The 20,916-nt window shown below is 37.2% G+C and overlaps 1 protein-coding gene and 1 pseudogene across 4 annotated transcripts in view; both read left to right on the top strand.

Moving 5' to 3' along the window:
* The window catches only part of LOC110056276 (uncharacterized), a 10,587-nt pseudogene extending 3,404 nt beyond the window's left edge, over window positions 1–7,183 (top strand).
* The window catches only part of LOC110056277 (fidgetin-like protein 1), a 205,724-nt gene that overhangs the window by 147,951 nt on the left and 36,857 nt on the right, over window positions 1–20,916 (top strand). For all 4 annotated transcript variants that reach the window (XM_089288354.1, XM_089288350.1, XM_089288359.1 and 1 more), the window contains 3 exons: window positions 15,613–15,683; window positions 17,067–17,228; window positions 20,792–20,847. In XM_089288354.1, the coding sequence (XP_089144480.1) occupies window positions 15,613–15,683; window positions 17,067–17,228; window positions 20,792–20,847 (289 nt within the window). The remainder of the gene's footprint in view (window positions 1–15,612; window positions 15,684–17,066; window positions 17,229–20,791; window positions 20,848–20,916) is intronic.

The following is a 20,916-nucleotide window of genomic DNA, read 5'->3' as shown; positions in this document are numbered from 1 at the left end:
ATTGTGCATTCTCTTTTCGCTCATACAGATCAACGTGATGATATCTATCAGTATACTTTGGGTAGCTCATAGTGCATGTCTTACTGTTTCTAAAGCATTAATTTGATTAGCAAAAGCTCCAAGTTTAATAATATTTTAGGCCGATACAAGTACCTTGATTGAAGCTCGTGAGCGAAATGGCTAATTTTACCTAAATTCAATACAATCAAAAGCCCACTGGTACATTGAATTTGAAGTCGAAACTAAAATTTTCTGAAAGCCCATACTCTATATTATGATGTGTAAAAGTCTCTTTCGCGGCCCCAAAAAACTAACCCGTCGAGAGACATAAACGTGTGGTACATTTTTGTAAATTCGTCATTTGCGAAACCAACATGGAACTTGGCCAGCTACCTTCATCAAGAACAAAAATAAGCGAATGGAAACCTTTTTCGTCAATAAGGATACTTCTAATCTGTTTTTTTTCCCTTTTAGATTAACCACATGATTAACTTTTGTAAACATTTGCAGTTAAATCAAAATAGATGCTGCTTTTGGTACATTGTAATGTTATGCAAATTTATTTCGATCACCGGCACGCGCATATCGCCCGAAACTGATTTTCCTTCCACCTACTGTATGCTTCTTTTTGAAGGTTACAACTGTAACACACATTCGTTCAATATCGGCAGTTTTGATTTTTGTGGAACACCCATGGCCACAGCCGAACTTGTCTTTAAGTAAAAATGCATAAACATTTTGAAACGTGAAGTTTGAGTAAACAATCGATTACAGTTGCATCCATCATGTTTGGTGTAAATGTTCGAACACAACCATTTCATGTAAACAGGTACACTTAACTTTAAAAACAACTGTCTCATCGCAGCATTTCTTGAAATCCTGGTCTGAGACCAGGTAATGCCGATAACAAAGCGCAAGCAGTTGACGAAACCTCATGATCAACTTACATGTATTATTTAATTTGAAAGGAGCAAAAATCAACATAAAACACTACAGTAAAATTCAAAAACTGTCTAGACAAACGGTAATTAATTGTAAGTTATTCTTGGACTGTGAATGAAAATACTCACATCAAACATACACACTGCCAAGATTATGTCTCATCATGTCTCATCGCAGCATCTGTTTCCCGTATTATTTCAACCTGGATAAAATTTCTTGGAGCCCCTTATTTACTGGCCCACTGTAGAGTGGACACTATCTTGCAGTCCAAAGTATTTTGTTGGAAACTTGCCACTATAATAATGATAATTAAATCTATTTATGCAGGATGACCATTTCAGTTATAAAAACTGCTGATAACATGGGTCCTGCGTAAAATAAATAATTAAATAAATAATAAAATAAAATACGCTTTGATTTTAATGTGATTCATGACAAGCAAAAATAAAATAATTTCACTAGTTTCCCAAGAAAATCCATAGAAAACCAAATGATTGAAAAAACACGCTCAGCTGGCTTAAATGCCAAAAATAACAACAAATTTATGTAATGGACTGTTGAATAAGTAAATGAAATTGAAACAGCAGATTTTGTTCCACCCTTTTGCAAGCAGGATGTGGTGTTGGTGGGAGGGGAATACCTTCACCATGGCCACTTTGTAATGTCCAAGTACCTCTTCACAGCATCATAGTTCCACTTTTGCACCCTCCTTAAATGGGGTAGGAAGGAAAAAACTACTGTCTGAACAAATTTTCTTTCTTGTTTTATAATCCATTTCAATATTTCATTTTATTGTGGGATTATGGAATTATTACACAATCCCATATAGTCATCAGTAATCTTAAAGGTTTGAAGACCTGAGAATCTCTCCTCCGATGAGAGTTAATAGTTAATGAAGATAGTAAAAACTCGCCTGATGAGAGTAAATAGTTAATGAAGATAGTGAAAACTTGAGACGTAATTAGATCATCGCATTTACAAAGCGGTATGCAATGTTTGTGTTTTTTACACTATGGTGTTCAGTGAAATTAAGTTATTTGTGGTGCTGTGGTCTAAATTTAGCTTACAAACTTTGTTCATCCATGCTAATTTATGATAAACATATACCATTGTTTTTTAACAAAATACAGACCAACACAGTCTAGTTGATCTTCTGTATACTTCAGCTACCAATCAGAAGCTGTTTTCATTAACACATAACTTGACAAGTAACTTTACCTCTGCCATGTTGCACCTGGAGCTGGATGGACTTTTTTAGCTGATTTACGGTCATCAGCAGTATCAACATGTATGGTTTAGGTTGGTAACCAAGGTCAGGATGGCAGATATATCCACTTGCTGCATGGTATCTTGGACCCTGTGGTGTCCAGATTGCGTCAATCTCATTCGGTCACGTTTTTTACAACATTTGGTTACATGGCAAAAAAGTAAGCCAAATCTGGACCAGCCACTCGGACAATATATTCGAATGTATGTCTAAATAGTCTGAAGTTCTCTTTCCGTCATATTTCAACGAAATTTCTGTGCAAAAGAGGTTCAAACAAGAACTGGTTAGGGAAGTCGTTAAAAGCGCTTCCTCTCTGAGCTGTTTCTGAAAGTTGCACGGTTTTGGAATTTGAATCGCCTTGTTAGCGGGTTAAATGATGAAAACAGAAGTCACATTTAACTAGAAAATGTTGGTCTGTAAACAAACACCTAGAAAGAATGTTCAGCTAGTTAATCGGCCTAGTGAATAACAGTATATTTATTTTACATGAATGTAAATGATTATGTTGTTCGGGTACCCTGTGGTCTGAGTTCATTGACAGTAAATTAAATATAACGAGCAGAACTTAGCATTGACACAGAGCCTGAATTATGAAATGTGACCGTGAACAGGAAAACGTACCTTAACGCTTCTCCATTAAATGGTCGCTAAGGGACGGATAGCTAACGGATAGTTAACGGCCTTCACAGCATTCTAACGTTTTGTCCTAATGTTCTAACGGTTATCTAATTGTGGCTAATGGATGATCAAAGCGTTCTAATGCTCTATCGTAACGTTCTAATGGCAAACTAAGTGTGCCTAACAGATGAAGAACAAGTTCTAACGGTTGCACAATTTGTTCTAACGGATGACTGAAGCCGTTTAACAGTTGTCCAACGGCCTACATCTAAGGACGTTTAACGGTTGTCTAACGGTTTACATCTAAGGACTTTTAACGAACGAACGGCATAGCTTTCAGTCCAATGTTATGTCCACATAACCGTGCCAATCCATTATCAGTCTTACACTCACGATTTCTGAAAAAAAACGAATCACAAAGTGCCTATCTCATCAGTCGTCGATGGGAAAACATTTAAAAAATTATTTCCACGGTGAGCATTGAAAGCAAAACTCAGTGATATAAACTATCACTTCCTCATCAGGACAGACAAACTCAGAATTCAAGTCCTTTATTATTGTGTGGGACACGAAACGTCACTAAACCCGCATGTAAACAATTTAACTCGCCAGTCGAGCAGGGTGAACATTTTTTATTGTTTTACTCAAATGGATTTGTCGCTTGTACTTATTTTTACACAATGACTTTGTCTAGAGTTTTTTAGAAGTAACTGTTTTCTCCAGCTGTGGATTCGCGAAAGATTACGCTTTCTTGACAGAACATGCGAAAAGCGGTACCTTCTGAAGTCACGAAGCTAGTCTCGAAGCGACAGTCATTTTGCTGGCACTGGTTTCATCAGATAAAGTTGTTTTTGTCACATGTAGTTAAATTGGTTTCTTCTGATTCAGAGTCAGACAACAGTCTATCAAAATATTTATCAAACTTTCCGCCGGAATATGGCGGTTTCTCATATCTTGGAAGATGTAAACAACTTTGTGCAAATTTTTGAACCCGCACTTTGTGACATTGACACACAAGCACAAGTTCTTGACACGTGATCAGTGTTTACTTCGCAGAACATCTTTATTCATCGCATGGCCATTTTGGTTGAGTTTTTTCCGTGTTGGTTTGTTCGTTTAAGGCATTTGTAAGGTATTTTTAACTTTCGTTTGTTCACAACTTATAGTAACAAATTACAAGCTCTCGAAACAACCGGACTTTGCCAAATAAATAAAACAGTTCATATAATGACGATCGTTGTTATGATTTTACATGTCGTTTCTGTTTTCGAAAGCGGCAAACGTGTTTTGTTTTGGATCGTGTATAATAATTATAGTGTGAAGGCTTTATTGAACTTCATTTGAGTTGTATTTATCAATCATCAGGGCATCAAAAAATAATAATCGCCAAACTTCTCGTCGAAAGATAGCTATCTCTCATGATTGTTTTGAACTAAATGGAAGCCAAGAGCTGTTTTCGTTTCACACTGTGTTAGGTTACTTACCACATGCTACTTCGTGTCATGCCATTCTAACGGAATTGTTACCCGTTTAACATATGCTAGTTTATTCTAACGGACCCTAACGGCTTCTTTAGCCGTGCTAACGGATACAGAGTTTTTGCTAACGGTTATGCTGTCCCGTCTAACGGTCTGATGCCAATGGCTAACGGCTAACGGCTACATGTCTCTTGCTGACGGTTGCACTCTCTGTTCTAACGGCCTGATGCTAACGTCTAACAGTCGGGCTAACACCCCTAACGTTTTTAAGAAAACTTTCTAACGGATGACTAACGGATGCTTAACGCTTTTGCCTGTCTAACGGGTAAGCGTTAAGGTACGTTTTCCCGTTCACGGTCACAAATTTTGCACACCAAAGTGAATTTCCGTTTGCGTGAGCAAGAAGATTTCCATGAATGCAAATCGAATGGGAGCTTTAAAATTACTTACAGGCCAAAATTTAAGCTTGGTCTTTAGTTTGCATTTTGAATTCATGCTGAGTTACAGTGTTGTGCAAAAGTAATGAGAGCGAAATGCGCGAATTTCGTTCTTTGTGTCTGCGAACTTTCTTTGAAAGTTCGCACGAAAATTCAAGCGTCTTTTCGGAATGTCTTAAGCGTTAATTCTTTAAAACAAAGGACGAAAATTCGCAGCATTTTCAAGACTAGAACGACAATTCCTTACCAGAGGGATAATTCTGCTTGCAGTATGCAAAACATCGCAGTGCAGTGTTCTGACCAGTATCGAGCCATCAATGTATCGTTCTCTTGTGAACAATCGCAGTCACGTTGACGCTTTACTCCTCTATAACATTCACTGTTGTTAATGTGTTAATCCATCTTTCATGGCAAATAACGTAGAGAATTTGAATCCTTTGATTGTTTTCAATGACACACACTCGCTAACTTAAGCTTTGCCACGTCACCGTGCCAGCAAGGCAGGTACAAAAGTCTGACTGCTAGTCCAGGTAAACTCGGACGAAAGTAAAATTCTTAATAAGGTCTTTTTGAAGGCCTACTTCACCTCAAAATTCATTCAAAGTGACATCAAATTCAGTGATCGATGGACAAGCAGACATGTTGTTTATCTAGTGCCAGGTCTCCACGTGCCCAGTCCCTTCCGCTGTTATCACATTCTTGTCCGCCTGCCTTATATGTATGTTATTCGCGACAATCCCTCTTTATTTTACACTCGTAAATATGAGATGGAGACATGCGACCCCGCTTGAACATGTTAGAAGTGCAAAGAAACAGGATTAGGGAAGGAAAAGTGCAGAGATGTTCGGATGGCACATGCAAAAGGGAAAGACAGGGTATCCGGTTGTTTCGCCGACGTCTCGTTCGCCAACGTCCTAAGTCGCTTTGCCAACATCCTACTGGTCAATTCGCCAACGTCTGAATAAAAGTTTATGTTCACTTGTGTGTGTTGTCATTATTTCAATACCTCACCTAGAATTATTTTCCATGCAAGAGCACCTCATTATTTATGACGACAGTTCTCTGCTACACTACCCCTCCTGCTAAGATTTTTTTTATATGAACACTAACAGGGGGGAGGAAGCGTAACTGATTTGTAACAATCAATACAGCTTGAATGTTACTAAAACTACGACTTAAAAAGTCTTCAGCCGAGTTAAACAGATCTGTAAGAGACTGGCCTGAATAGTTCAATAATAGCTTCGAACCTTCGACAGTAATATCGCAAGGTCGTGCAGAGCCTGGTTCGTTGTGGCTGCACTGCGAGTACTTTCGCAAGTAGAATTTCTTGTTGAATGAAAACAGCTTGGCAAACAGATCGTTTGAGCTTGCGAGCTTTACAATTGTAACAAAGTTATATCAGCTTTCTCTGGACATAAGCAAGGTAAGTTTGTGAGAAAAGGCTTTGAGATATTACTATCACTCACGATGATATTAACATTTTTATCGCACACGTTCTTGTTTTGCTCTGGCTTAATTCATCTTACTACTGGGAATCGATGGGAAACTTAAGGAACAGAGCAAATTTTTGCTAGAAAGTTCAAAGGAAAATTCGAGGAGAGCGAATTTTCGCTCCAAAAATCAGGCCAAATTATCAGTAGACACGAATTACTGCTCAAAAATTCGCGTTGACTAAAACAATGGGCAGCGGGAAAATTTGTTGAATTTTCTTCGAACTTTCAAGGTGAACAAAACTTCACCATTTTTCGTCGAAAAGCCCCGAAATTCGCGAATTTCAACGAATTACGCTCTCATTACTTTTGCACAATACTGTAATTTCAAAACATGACATAACATTCATGCAAATGTATCTCATAAAATTCTTTTTTCGAGAAAAAGAAATGTATTCTGACTTTGATCTACTTGGTAATGATTGCCTTCGCTGCACTTCTTTTTCTGCAAAGTTTGTGGGATTTTTCGTGTCGAATTTCTTTGTTGTCCTGGGTCATGTAACATGTAGGTCCTCTGTCACAATAGCACGTGGTTGATTCTTCACTCAAATTTATGGCCAAAATTTCCTTTCAGTTGAGCCTTGGTAAACTTGAGTGACAGTTACCTTCGAACTAATGTAGACATGAGACCGAGAGGTGATTTGAAAACAAATTTATTCCATGTTCACTTTGATTTAAAGGGGTAATTTCAAGAAGCATCTAGGTGAGTTCTGTGGTGTTCAACTGAAAAGTAATACACCTTCGAAAATGATATCTGTCCCATACAATCTGGGTCAAGCAGCATGAGAGCAAGGCATTGAGGGCCACAATTCAATGTTAAAATATGATAACACTCGAAATACAGTCAACTCTCTCTTAAACGGACACCCTCGGGAATTGGAAAAAGTGTCTGTTAGTAGAGTTGTCTCCACACAAAAATTATTCCCATAAGTGCACAGCCAAGAAAAATAAGGTGCATATCCACTTACAGGAGAGTTACATTATTAGGTCTTAATTACATGCTTTATTGGGTAGCCAAAAATAGCAACTGGAGCTCTTTATGGATGTCAATGAGTGATTGAAAACAGAAATGACAAACATGGCCATAACGTGACACCACAAATGTTACTCATCGGACTCTTGATTTGTCAAATGAACGGACAGTTCTGGTGAACAAGGTCATACAGTATTTGTGTTGATTAATTGCAAATTAAAGACAAATTTCATGGCCAAATGTCAATTATTATACATGGGGTGTCTGCTTACGAGAGAGTGCAAACAAAAAAAATCTAAATTTTCATTTTCAAAAGTGTTCACATCCGCTTATGAGAGAGTGTCTGGTTACAGTAATGTGTAAATACAGAGTTTGACTGGGAGGTAAAAGGGGGAATTGAAAACAGTGTCTGTAAGTAGAGCTGTTTCCTTACGAGAGGGTCTGTTAGTGGAGAGTTGACTGTATGCCTCAAAACTGTTGTGTTCCTGTGTGTACAAAAAAGGTTTACGAAGAGGATGCCATTAAAATATCTAAATGTTTGTTGGTGACAGAGCTGTTCAGAAAATGGATAGTTGCCATACAGAGAGATAATGTAAAAGAGTATAGAGTGACTGATCATCATATGAGGATTTGCTCAAGACACTTTAATCAAGTGATTATCTCACATCACTTGCAGGCTGTAAAAAAACCTCAAAACCATCAGCAGTGCCGTCTATTTTTTTGGAAGCAAGGCTCTCTGGTAAAGAGGAAGCCCCCGAAGAAAAGAAGTCCTGTTAAGCCAAAAATAGTGGTGAAGGGATTGGAAACAAAGCACCGTGAACGCGGCAAATGCAAATACAGCTATCACTAGGTGGCAGGTGGAACTGATATATATTTACATTTGCCGTGTTCATGGTACCCAGTTTCCGATCCCTTCACCAGGATTTTTCACTCAACAGGACTTCTTTTCTTCGGGGACATCCTCTTCACCATAGAGCCTTGCTTCCAAAACAATACAGACTGTCACACTCGTGGCCCCACTTGTTTTGCTTTCTTCATTGCATTGTTTCCCACGGATTTCCAAGCAAAAGAGATACTGCTCACAGTTTATTGAGGACATCAATATCATAAAATAATGTTTAGCTGCTCTCGTAGAGTCTAGGGGCCTCTAGAAGAATGATCTTGTCAATGGGATGTTCCAGGACCGCAGACTTGTTTGCCCACCTCTCTTGTTTGGTTTTACTTCCAGGATGTGACCAAGGGGCCACAATCTTCTACCAAGAGTACAATGTCTCCAGTTTCAAAGTAACACTTTTATCTTTGCAGTGATTGCCTTCTCACTTATAGCAATTCAACTCCCAGATACTGACTTTTAAAACAAACTCCAACTGAATGAATAAACTAAGCATAAGCTCACAAGTACACATTATGGACCTTTTTTTTGACATTCAAATCAGTTGAATATTTTTTTTCTGCGGACCATCTTGTTCTTGCAGATATTCTTGAGTTACTACATGTATCCCAGCTATCTTAACAGATGCACCACAGAGTCTTTTTTTAATTGCAATAACATTACATTACATACAAAAATTGCCTACTCTACTTACAATGTTAACGTAACTTACAATTTAACGATGCCAATAAAACTTACAATACTAACATTATTTACAATTTGTTAATATCTTACATTACTTTCATGTAGGGGGTTAGCTACAATAGGAGGCTTCCTCACATAATGATTTGTGAGTTAGATTTTTGTTTCTCAATCTTAATTTTGTTTGTCGAAATCGCTAAGAAAGCATCAAAAGAAAACTCTTCTTCTTTTCTTAAGGCAGCATATAAATAATATTTGGCTATAATCAAGCAGAGGTTTAAGTTAAGATGATGAGCGAAGTTATCTGTCACGCCATATATTATTTCATTTTTATCGAGAGTCATCTTACGTGTATCTCCATTTTTGGAGCTCCACCAATTAGTAAAGAGAGACCAAAAAAGCCGAGCTTCCAAACAGGTAGCAAAAAGATGGGTTAACGTTTGTCTTTCTCCACAGAGGTGAGATTTATCATGTTCCTTGATTGACTCTCTAAGAAGTGTCAAATTTGTGGGTAGAATGTGATGGATTAATTTGTATTGGAAAATGGCGAGTGTAGTGTCTTTGGTAACATTAAACAGAAGGCTATAAATGATATGTTCTTTTAGACTGGCTTCTTTCATTCTTCGTTCGGCTGTAGCCATGACAAATTTACTCTTAACAAAATATTTAGTTGCTGATCTGCAAGAGAGTTTATCTAAAGATATGTTATCCTTCTCAGAACATTTTTCCAAAGGTTCAGTAACATTTCCTTTGAGAATATTGATCCACCTTTGAGGGACCACGTGGCATAGACCGAAGTAGTTTAAGAAGTTTGTTTTAATTTTGAACTTGCTGCAGAATTCCTGGAATCTGTTACCTTGAAAAAAGTCTTCAATTTTTGTTAATCCAGCATTGTGCCATTTTTAGAGCAGAGTGCACTATTGGGATGGTTTAGGGGGCTGCTGTTCGCTAAGACACTAATGCAATAATGCCATAAGGTGTAAACTTTAATGTTTGTTTAATTAATTAATTTCAATTAATCAATTAGCCTTGCAGGAAGGGGGCTAGGTGCAGTAGGTACCCGAGTGCACTACGCAAAACATGATAACATGGCAAAAATATATATATGGTTTTGCAAATCTCATGCTATCCTTGTGGTGCCATTCTCTCAAGAACAGAAGCAATTTGCTCCAAGCACATGCGCAGATTAGTTAGCATCAAAGTCAACTATATGTTAGGTGAAAGATACATTTCATAGCATATAAGACGGATGCGTTCTAGCATTGCTAGTGTGATAAACTCCGTTCTCGAGTTCAGATGCACATTTCTTTTTTTTTTTTGTAATGAGTGATATCACACTCTCGTTTTGGCTGGGGATAGCAGTTATATTTCAGGTAACTGTGACTGCGTATCTTCTGGAATCTTCCCTAGCTCTATTCAGGAAATGTCATCTGCTGTTTTGTAACTATTGTGTGTTTGCCAGAGTTGAAATAGAGAATCGGAACATATTGCTTCTCCTTAGCAGCTTGTTTATTTCCTCTTCTATGAAAGAGAACCCAAAGATCATATTCAGCCGAAACTTTCCCGTGTTAGTTATATGTAAAACTAGTAAATTTGTGACAAAAGAAACTTTGTTATTATTGCCGCAGACTCCATGGCACTTAAAATTTCATCAGTCAATGAGGTGACTCGCTCACCGATGTGGGATATAATTTCGGTCAAGTAAAGATCTCTACCTTCAATACTTCTCGTTGAAATGCTCCTCAGTTGTATTACTCAATGGCATTGTGCATTAGTTTGATGACGTTTTAATGTTTACACCAACTCGGCTGGCAGCAGAATTAGAACGCACTATTCTGTGATTCGACGTGACTATTTGATAATTAGATTAATTCTTGTTTATCGGTGAAATGAAAAGTTATGTTTTGAATAAAACAAAATCGTTCCTCTTTGACTTTTCAGCAGATATTTAACTTTTATATTCCATTTATCTCCAGCATTAAGTTAAAAAATACACATCTTTCTTATATTTTTTTCGAAACAAAGGTATCTTGTTGTATACATTGGCAAGGAAAACAAAAGTATCAAATTACAAACGTTGGCGTGAAAAGTAATGCTACAAAATGAACGAAACTCAAGATAAAATATCACAATAAATTTAAAACCGTCTTGACAAATGGTAATTGTAAGTTATTTTTGGGCAAAACACAAACATGAAACATACACATGGCTAAGAGTATGTCTTATCAAGTTTTTGTCTGCTCATATTCTGCAACGGGGAAAAGGCCTAGGTGACTACCAAGGGAGAGAACAGCAGGGGTGAGGACCTGTGTGACTACTGCATTAGAGATGTAAATTACACTCTGCACTATCTGAGATTTTCTCACTAGTTTGTAATAAATGGAATATCCTCCTATCTTAATGGTTGTCCCAAACAATTTCATTTAATACCTGCTTTTTGGTATTAGGAGTACTGCAGTTAATTTTTTACCAGGCGCACAGAGCTTCTTTGTTAAAAAATCAATCAGTATATCAACTTTAAGTAGCTTTAAGTCAAAATTACACTGCAGAAGAAACAGACCACCCACTGGTTGTAGGTAGGAAAGAGGGATATGACTCCAACTTGCAGTTCCATTGCTGTCACTTAATCTCCTTACCCAAACAACTTTAAGCGCTTCATTGATTATTTGAAATCAGGCATGTCAAGCCCTCCCTGCTCTTTTGGCCCTATCATTGTTCTGTATTTAATTTTAGCTTTCTTATGTCATACAAATTGTGTAATTGCTTGATTTGCCATGGCAGTGAATTTTGTTGGAAAAGTTAGGACAGATGTGTTATAAACGAGTTTAGAAATCGCTAAGGATTTTACAATTGTTATGTGACCATAGTATAAGGTTTCTAGGATACCGCAAGCTAAGGAGGCTTTTCATTTTGATTAGTTTCTGTTCAAAATTCTTATTGTAAACAATTTCATCATTATACGAGAAATTAATTCCCAGTGCGAGTATAGAGTTAGCTGGCCAAGCAATTCCCAGGGGTTTTGCTGTGTTTTTGCGGCTTGCGCCTAACAACATTCCTTCAGTTTTACTTTTATTTATTTCTAGGCCAGAACATTCTTGAAAGTTTGATAAAAGTTTGAATAAATTTGTTGCAGATTTCGTGTCAGAAACAAAGGTAGTTGTATCATCAGCATACTGGGATAATTTAAATTCTTTGTCATGAATTTTTATTCCTTTGATGGTGTTGTCATTTCTAATAGCATTAGCTAAAATTTCTGCACATAAAACAAAGAGAGAGCCTGAGAGTGGACAACCTTGACAGAAACCTCTTTCCAGTTTGAAAAACTCAGATGCGAACCATTGTTAATAAAACAGCTGGAGCAATTGGTGTAAAAAGTTCTAATCCACTTTTGAATGCATGGGCCAAAATTAAAAGCTTGCAGCACCCTGAAGAGGAAGTTCCAATCCACCGTATCAAATGCTTTTTTAAAATCAGTAAAAATGGCCAAACCAGGTATACTTTCTAGTTCTGTTACCTTCATTATGTCTGTGATTAGCCTTATATTTTCGCTGATGTACCGGCCTTTGACATATCTGGTTTGGTCTTCCTTGACAGTGATTGGAAGAACACTCGAAATCCTGTGTGCTATAACTTTGGTAGCGATTTTGTCATCAACACTGAGTAAGCTTAAGGGTCTCTAGTTTTCAGGAAATGACTTGTCTTTCCTCTTTTTTGGTATCACCTTGATAATGCCCCGTTTTTGCGTTATGTTCAGTTGTCCGTGTTCATATGCGTAGTTGAGACTTTGTACCATTTCTTCTCCTAGCAAAGACCAGAACCGCAAATAGAATTCTACAGAAAGGCCATCTGTTCCTGGGGTTTTATTTTTGGAACACTGTTTTAATCTGAGAAAGCACTCTTTGTTGAGAAGCGGACGTTCAAGTTCCTCTTGTTGAGTTGCTTCGAGTTTAGCAATATTTGAATTTTCAAAGAATAGTTTATAATTCAAGTTGTTACAGTGCACCACAGTATATAGGTTTTTAAAGAACATTTTTCCTTGTTCTAGGATTGTTTTAGGATCGTTGATCTCCATATTGTCGTTTGTTTTAAGCTTTGAAATGTGTGATTTACAATGTTGTCTTTTTTCCATATTCAGAAAATATTTAGTGTTTTTTTTTTGCCATCTTCATGCTAACGTATCCTGCTTCTTATTATAGCACCTTTTGTTCTGTTTTCAGCAATCGCATTATATTCTGCTCTGAGATGGTAACGTTTTGATATGTTTTGTTTTGTTTTGTCAGTCTTTAGCTGGTTCATCAAATGATCAATTTGTTGTTGGAGGTGCTTTTCGGTATTCCAGCATTCCCTATTTTTGTCGTTTTGTATATTAAACACAAAAACCTCTCACCTCCATTTTAATCATGCCCCAGTATAGGTCTTTGTCGTCCAAATAAATGTGTTTTGTTTTGAACTCTGGTATCTTACTCGAAAGATCCTGTACGAACCTTTCATCACCTAAAAGAGAGTTATTTATCTTCCAAAAACCTGGACCTCGTTGAACATACTCTTTTGATTGCAGGTGAAGAGTTATTGCAGAATGATCTGATATTGTTGAGGTGACAATTCCGGAATCTGTCACAAGTGCTGATAACTCTTTTGAAACCAGCCATTAATCTAGCCTGCATTACACTTTCAACGAGTTATTGCATCATGTGTATTGTGATGTTCTGGGGTGTTGTAATCTCCACACATCTTGGAGGTCGAAGTTGGTGCACAAGTTTTTGATTTTGTTAATTACTGTCTTTTATCTCTCATTTGAAGTTTCGCCAGTTTTGTCCAAAGGTGCTAGAGCGCAATTGAAATCGCCTCCTATAACAATTTGCATATCAGCATGCCCCCTGAGACTGTCACTGAGTTTTGAGAAGAATGTAATTTGACTGTTATTGTCATTTGGGCTGTAAATGTTACAAAACAAAAATGTAGACTCAAATATGGAAGCTTCTAGTAGTAAATATCTCCCGTTTTTGTCAGCTTCAGAGCTTCCTATGCGTACATCCAGTTTGGGGCTAAAGAGAATTGCAACACCTTTTCAATGATTTGTTCCCTCCCCACGGCACCACAGAGTTATTGAAAATTAGTTTTCTCAATCAATCTTTGGGGCAGCTCAATTGCATGGAAAATGTAATTAAATTTACGTTTATGGCTCACATACATTCAATCTTGTTCTTTTTTTGTTCTTTATGATCACTATAATAGCAGTAAAATTAACAAGAAATTATCAATACTAATTTGGATGAAATTTAGTTCCATAATAGAGTCATGATTACTATTATTATTATTATTATTATTATTATTATTATCATCACTATCACTGTCACTGTCACTATTACTAGTACTAGCACTAGTACTAGTACTATTATTATTAGTAGTAGTAGTAGTAGTGGTAGTATTAATATTATTGTTATTATAAGCAAAGGGTTTTCAAAACAATTTGAAGTAAAAAAAAACTAATGGTAACAGCACACAACATTTCGACCAAACTTTGGTCATTATTAAGCTTAAAAGTGAAGATGACTGTTCAGCCCACGTTTGTTAGTCACAAGATCAAACAACATCTGAAACCGCACGAAGTCAAGCCATCTATTGGTAGCCATCAATCCCTTGTTTATCAATTTAAATGTGACCTGTGTGATGCAGGTTATGTTGGTTATACGTGGCGGCATTTGCATCAATGGTAGACGAGCACAAGAATACATCTTCCTCCATTGGAAAATTTTTTCATGTGAAACATTCTTGTGTGCCCAAGGATCCTACCAAGAATTTTACCATCTTAAAAAAGTGCAAGAACAAGTTTGACTGTCTCATTTATGAAATGTTTTTTATCAATGAACTGAGACCAAGTCTCAATGTTAGTTAGTTAGTTAGTTAGTTAGTATGTTAGTTAGTTAGTTAGTTAGTTAGCTAGTAAGTCAGTCAGTTAGTAAGTTGTTATTATAAGGTTTTGTTATTCTTAGTCTTCATTCTGATTTTTACAACTTAGTTATTTTATTAGTCAGTTTATTTTACTCATGTTATATATTTCTACGTTTTTTTATTAATTTTCATTGGTGAGATATTTTTAAACTCATTGTAGAGTGCTATTGGATAGTGATATAGAAATAGCGCTGTATAACTAAAGTATTATTATTATGATTATTATTATTATTAATGTACAGTCAGACTCAATTCGTACGAAAGTTTTAGTCATTTTTAATTATGTTATTCCTGCATGCATTTTATTGTTCTTAACACCTTTTTTACATTTTCATACTTTTGCTTCTTCGTTTTATATTTATACTTATGCAAAATTTTTATCATCACTTTTAAGCTTAATAATGACCGATGTTCGGTCAAAACGTTGCATGCTTTTACCATTAGTTTTTACTTCAAATTATTATCATTATTATTATTTTGTTATTATTATTATTATTTATTATTATTATTATTATTATTAAGGAAGCCTCCAATCACCTTGAGGTGGTTTTCAGGAGGGTCATCTAAAAATAAAAGTTTAAAGTAATTATACCTTAAATGTCAAGTATTTTGTGGTGAATATTGACAGGAACAACATCAAATTAGTCTTGTTGAAAGTAAAGCTTTCAGTGAAATATACGTGACGTTACATGGAGATGTAATATCACAATGAATATAAAAGATGTATAATGTAGATAAAGTTGCAGTTACAGAGTTGCATTTACTTTAAGAAAGATCGACATCGTGGTTGAGCAATATCAACATGAAATTAAAGATTGCTATTCCTTTTTGCTGGAATTGCTGGTTTACTCTCTTCACAGAAATTGTATTTCTCTGATATAGGGAAGTGTATAGCCAGCCAGTCAAAGGCCACTTTCTTCAGTATAAGTGCATCATCTCTTACGTCAAAATGGGTAAGTTATTACATGAGTAAGGCAAATAGAAAGAGGTGTCAGTGATAACACATGGAGCTTATTGACCAAGCTTGTTTGGTCAAGATGGCTGGATATTGGCTAAGTTCTTAGTCCATAAACACGCAAAAAAATGAAGAAGGCCAATATCCAGCCGTCTTGACCAAACAAGCTTGGTCAATAAAGGATTTATTATATGAGAAAAGAAGACTATTTTCTTGTGGGATACAGCGGGCAATCCTGAGCGGGCAAGATAGTGCAAGCTTGCCCACTCGGCTAGCCAATCTCATTGCCGGATTCAGCTCATCTTGCCTCCTCACAGAGCTAGCCATATAATAATGCATGTTTTTGCTGGGTGTATGTACTGACTTGTTAGAAACTGAGGTTTTTGCTGGAGTTTGCAATGTTAAAATCCTTTAAACACATTTCAAACAAACGATATCTACCTGCAATAATTGAAACTGGTAGCAAAAGAAAATGGCATTCCCATTGCAAAGTTCTTTCTTCACTTGGTAACAAAGACATATTCAACCAACAAGTCGGCAGTTTGGTTTTTGTGCCGTAAGTTTTGCGAAATGTGGGAAAATTGGGAGAAACGCCATCACAGGAGAAAAAGAAGCTATATTTCTCTTTCATCTGTCACCTTATTTTAACCGCTGAGGTATGTGATTGCCAAGCTTCCGCTTGCACACAGGATTTGAAGAATGGAGGGCGAGTACTCTTATGCTATGGTTTTTTATGCATAAACAAGATAAGAACGGTAAGATGAACAGCTTTTGAAGAAATTGTGCTAAGCAAGATAAAGCCTACCCAGACGTGGAATGAGCATTCAATATCAGTCCAGCAGATGTGATGTCACAGAGCCCTAAGGACCACAATGGTCATGGCAGTCACTGTTTCAAAAATAGCACAAATCAGTCTAATCGCAACAAGGAAGTTGGCAATATGCCTGGTGGCCACAGAGTACAGAGTTATCTTAAGATACTCTTTCCTCGAGTTTTGCACTTTCAGAGGCAACAAACACACTTCAAATTTATCAACCACCTCCTACATTTATATTTTCTCTCTCACATCGAGATCATTTTAAACTTGCTTTGTCTTCATAATTTAGCCACTGCAAAGCGCACTTGTTTGGCAAAAAGTTGCTAAAACTTTTATATAGGTATTCTCTGTCATTTTCCTAGCTAGTGACAATGTTTTAAGCAAAACTACAGAATGCCTGGCCTTTTAGCCATCCACCAGACTACAGTATGGTGGCGTTTGCTCCACTGTCGATCCAAAACACAGACAAAGACTTGATCACATCATTTATTCAATGTTCTAGACCTGAACGGCTTAGCCAAGGAACCATTAATTCCAAATTGCTTTTGTTTGTTGGTTTTGTAGGTTGGTGAAGGTGAAAAGATGGTGCGTGCATTGTTTGCTGTTGCAAGATGCCACCTGCCTGCTGTGGTTTTTATTGATGAGATCGACTCACTTCTGTCTCAAAGAACTGATGGCGAACATGATGCCTCACGGAGAATCAAAACTGAATTTCTGGTGCAACTGGCAAGTCATGGTGTTCTGTCAGTTGCAGATTGCAGACCTTGAGCTCTTTTAATTTCCTTTTTAGATGCAACTCACTATGCTGAGTTGCATACATTTTATCTTTTTAAAGCAGCAAGAATTATACCTGGCAGGGGAAGTTAATTTATAGACCTGTGCATCGGCATAGATACACGTTACTACTGGCGGCAACGGATATATAACGAGGCATTACCTTAAGAAATGATCAATGCATTTTAAATTAACAAATAGTAAATGGTGTAGGTCGCACCATTGCATTTTAGATGTATGTGGGAGGTTGCTCAGCATTAAAGGGGCCCAAGAGTCACTTGAGGTATTTATAGCCTATAAACTTCAGCAACCTGGAAAATGTCTATCCAGAACCAATGAAGCATTGCTTAAAGCTAAGGCACCTATGTGTGTCGTCCATAGTGTGCAGGCACTTGAACTTTTCCAAAACTTTCCACTAAAACTTCTATGGGCAGTAGTTATAGAGTGGGGGTTCTGCACCAGGGGGCATGCATAGGGGCATAGAGGGTGTTGAGGGGCATTTGTGATGCCATAATCCCCTGGGGAATGATGTCATTCCTACTTGCAGAAGATGACATCGGGGTGGAGGGGCGTTTACGAAGGGGTGTTAGGGCATTGATGACATCATGTTTCTCTGTGGGGTGAGGTAATATCCCCTTTTCGGAAGATGAAATCATCGGGGTGTAAGGCTAAAATTAAATTAATGGCATGGAGTAGTTTTAGGGGATGACATCATGAAATGTAACCCCTGTCCAATTTGGCCCATAATTGAGTAGAATAGAAAGAAACACATTTTAGCAGGGTAAATTCGTAACAGAGATAAAAATGAAAGTGAAGAATGATCATCACAGTTAATTTTCCAATTTAAGCAATGGGAAAGAAGAAGCCTGAAAAAATCAGGGCTACAACGGGATTCGAACCCGTGACCTCCACAATACCGGTGCAATGCTCTACCAACTGAGCTATGAAGCCACACATTGGAAGGAAGGTCAATTAATTGAGTTCATATCTTCCCATGAGGAAGATATGAACTGAAGATATGAAATATGAAATATGCTTAAGATATGAAATATGCTTAAATTGGAAAATTAACTGCAATGATCATTCTTCACTTTCATCTATACCGCAGTTCATATATGAATTATTTCATATAAACTTCACATCATTTCACTCTTCACGAGAAGATATGAACTCAATTAATTGACCTCGCTCCCAATGTGTGGCTTCATAGCTCAGTTGGTAGAGCATCGCACCGGTGTCGCGGAGGTCACGGGTTCGAATCCCATTGAAGCCCTGATTTTTTCAGACTTCTTCTTTCCAATTGCTTAAATTGGAAAATTAACTGGGATGATCATTCTTCACTTTCATCTACTACCACAGTTCATATATGAATTATTTCATATAAACTTCACATCATTTCACTCCTCACGGGAAGATATGAACTCAATTAATTGACCTCGCTCCCAATGTGTGGCTTCATAGCTCAGTTGGTAGAGCATCGCACCGGTATCACGTAGGTCATGGGTTCGAATCCTGTTGAAGCCCTGATTTTTTCAGACTTCTTCTTTCCAATTGCTTAAATTGGAAAATTAACTGGGATGATCATTCTTCACTTTCATCTACTACCGCAGTTCATATATGAATTATTTCATATAAACTTCACATCATTTCACTCCTCACGGGAAGATATGAACTCAATTAATTGACCTCGCTCCCAATGTGTGGCCTCATAGCTCAGTTGGTAGAGCATCGCACCGGTATCGCGTAGCTCACGGGTTCGAATCCTGTTGAAGCCCTGATTTTTTCAGGCTTCTTCTTTCCAATTGCTTAAATTGGAAAATTAACTGGGATGATCATTCTTCACTTTCATCTGCTACTGCAGTTCATATATGAATTATTTCATATAAACTTCACATCAGAGATAAAAATATGCATTATTACTTGACTATTGCTAAATTAATTTCCTGCCCAGGTAATACTAACTGCGCAGATGAAATGGAACTTATCAGTGTTTGGACCATCAATTTGTATGTACATTTTGAATAGACACTAAGCATTAACGCCATTAATTACCTAGCCGATTTGACTGATCCTCGTCAGTCTTGAGATCAAATAGTGTGATTACTATCGGCTTCAGCACCTTGGGCCAAAGTCTATACGGATCGTGGTTTCATTTTATATGCCTCAGCTACTACAAGAACCTATGATTGTGAACAAATCGATTTCTATTTGGTCTATTAACTAAATAGACAGAACAAAAGAACTCTGTTTGTTGAAACACAATAGAGTTTTTCATTGCTTCTTTGTTATTGCAAAATAGTCTCCCTGGGGTCATTAATGCATAAAGTTATGCAAGTAGACTAGACCGAGAAAACAAACAAACAAATGTTTTTCAAAAACGTTTATTGCAATCAACTAATCTTTAACTATTTACAATTCCCAGGGCTCTAACTTGTCAAGTGACCATTACAAAGTCCTATACTTTGTTCTTTCAATCCAGTCATGATCTAGTACACTGAACCATACTTACTACTCAGAGCCTTTTCGATAATTCTGTTTACACTGGCTGTGAAGTTATTAGTAGTTTATTTCAATGTAACTTTGAGGTAGCATAGATAGTCTTAAATCTTATAATAAGCTCCTAATCCATCTTCTGAGTGTCCTCCAACTGTTTTGGGAACCCGCTGTTCTCCAAATAGTCTGTTGAGTGGAAACTTAGGTCATTTATTCATTGCTACTTCCATAGCCTCTTTCCAGTTGAAACCCTCAGTATCAATAAATTGTTTGTGTCCATTATTTCTCTGAAGATGTGAACTTTCTTGAAATCATGCATCCATGTTAAATACTCTAACAAAGCTTTCCTTAACTCTTTTCTGTATACAGGCAGCATGGCATTTTCAGCTTTCATGAGCGTTATTTCTTATGAGTCTCCACTGCATTTGTATTCTTGCACTAACTCAATAAAGGGGCAAATTGGACAGGGGGCTCCATTTCATGATGTCATCCCCTAAGACTACTCCATGCCATTAATTTATCTTTAGCCATTAATTTATCTTTAGCCTTTCACCCTGATGATTTCATCTTCTGAAAGAGGGATATTACCTCATCCCACAGTAGAAACATGATGTCACAACACCCTAACACCCCTTCACAAACGCCCCTCCACCCCAATGATGTCATCTTCCATAAGTGGGAATGACATCACTCCCTAGGGGATTACGGCGTCACCAATGCCCCTCAGCATTCCTTACGCCCCTACGCATGCACCCTGGCGCAGAACCCCCACTCTATAACTACTTTAGGCTCAATCAGTTGTTTTCTTTTCCAGATAGGGATGTTGCCTCATGATTGACATCTGCACATTTCCTACAAATATTTGCCTCAACACCTTGAAAAAAAACTTTGTAAATCCAGAATACAATCGTGTACAAGTTGACGTGTGCTTACCTGATGAGCAGATAGCAGATGCTTGAGTAATAAATCTCTGTGTGCTCTACATAAGTAATATTATAACTTTCTTTCCTTGTCTGTTGTAGGATGGTGCTACGACTAATTCTGATGAAAGACTCTTAGTTGTTGGTGCCACAAATAGGTTAGTTGATTTAATATGGGAAATTACAGTATGTGTGTATCCCACTGTCTCTCGATCAAGTCAGTTCGC

The sequence above is a fragment of the Orbicella faveolata genome, unplaced genomic scaffold (assembly GCF_042242905.1).
Source record: "Orbicella faveolata isolate gen_17 unplaced genomic scaffold, um_ofav_v1 contig_1, whole genome shotgun sequence".
Lineage (NCBI taxonomy): Eukaryota > Metazoa > Cnidaria > Anthozoa > Scleractinia > Merulinidae > Orbicella > Orbicella faveolata.
This window is presented reverse-complemented; position numbering and strand designations above follow the sequence as displayed.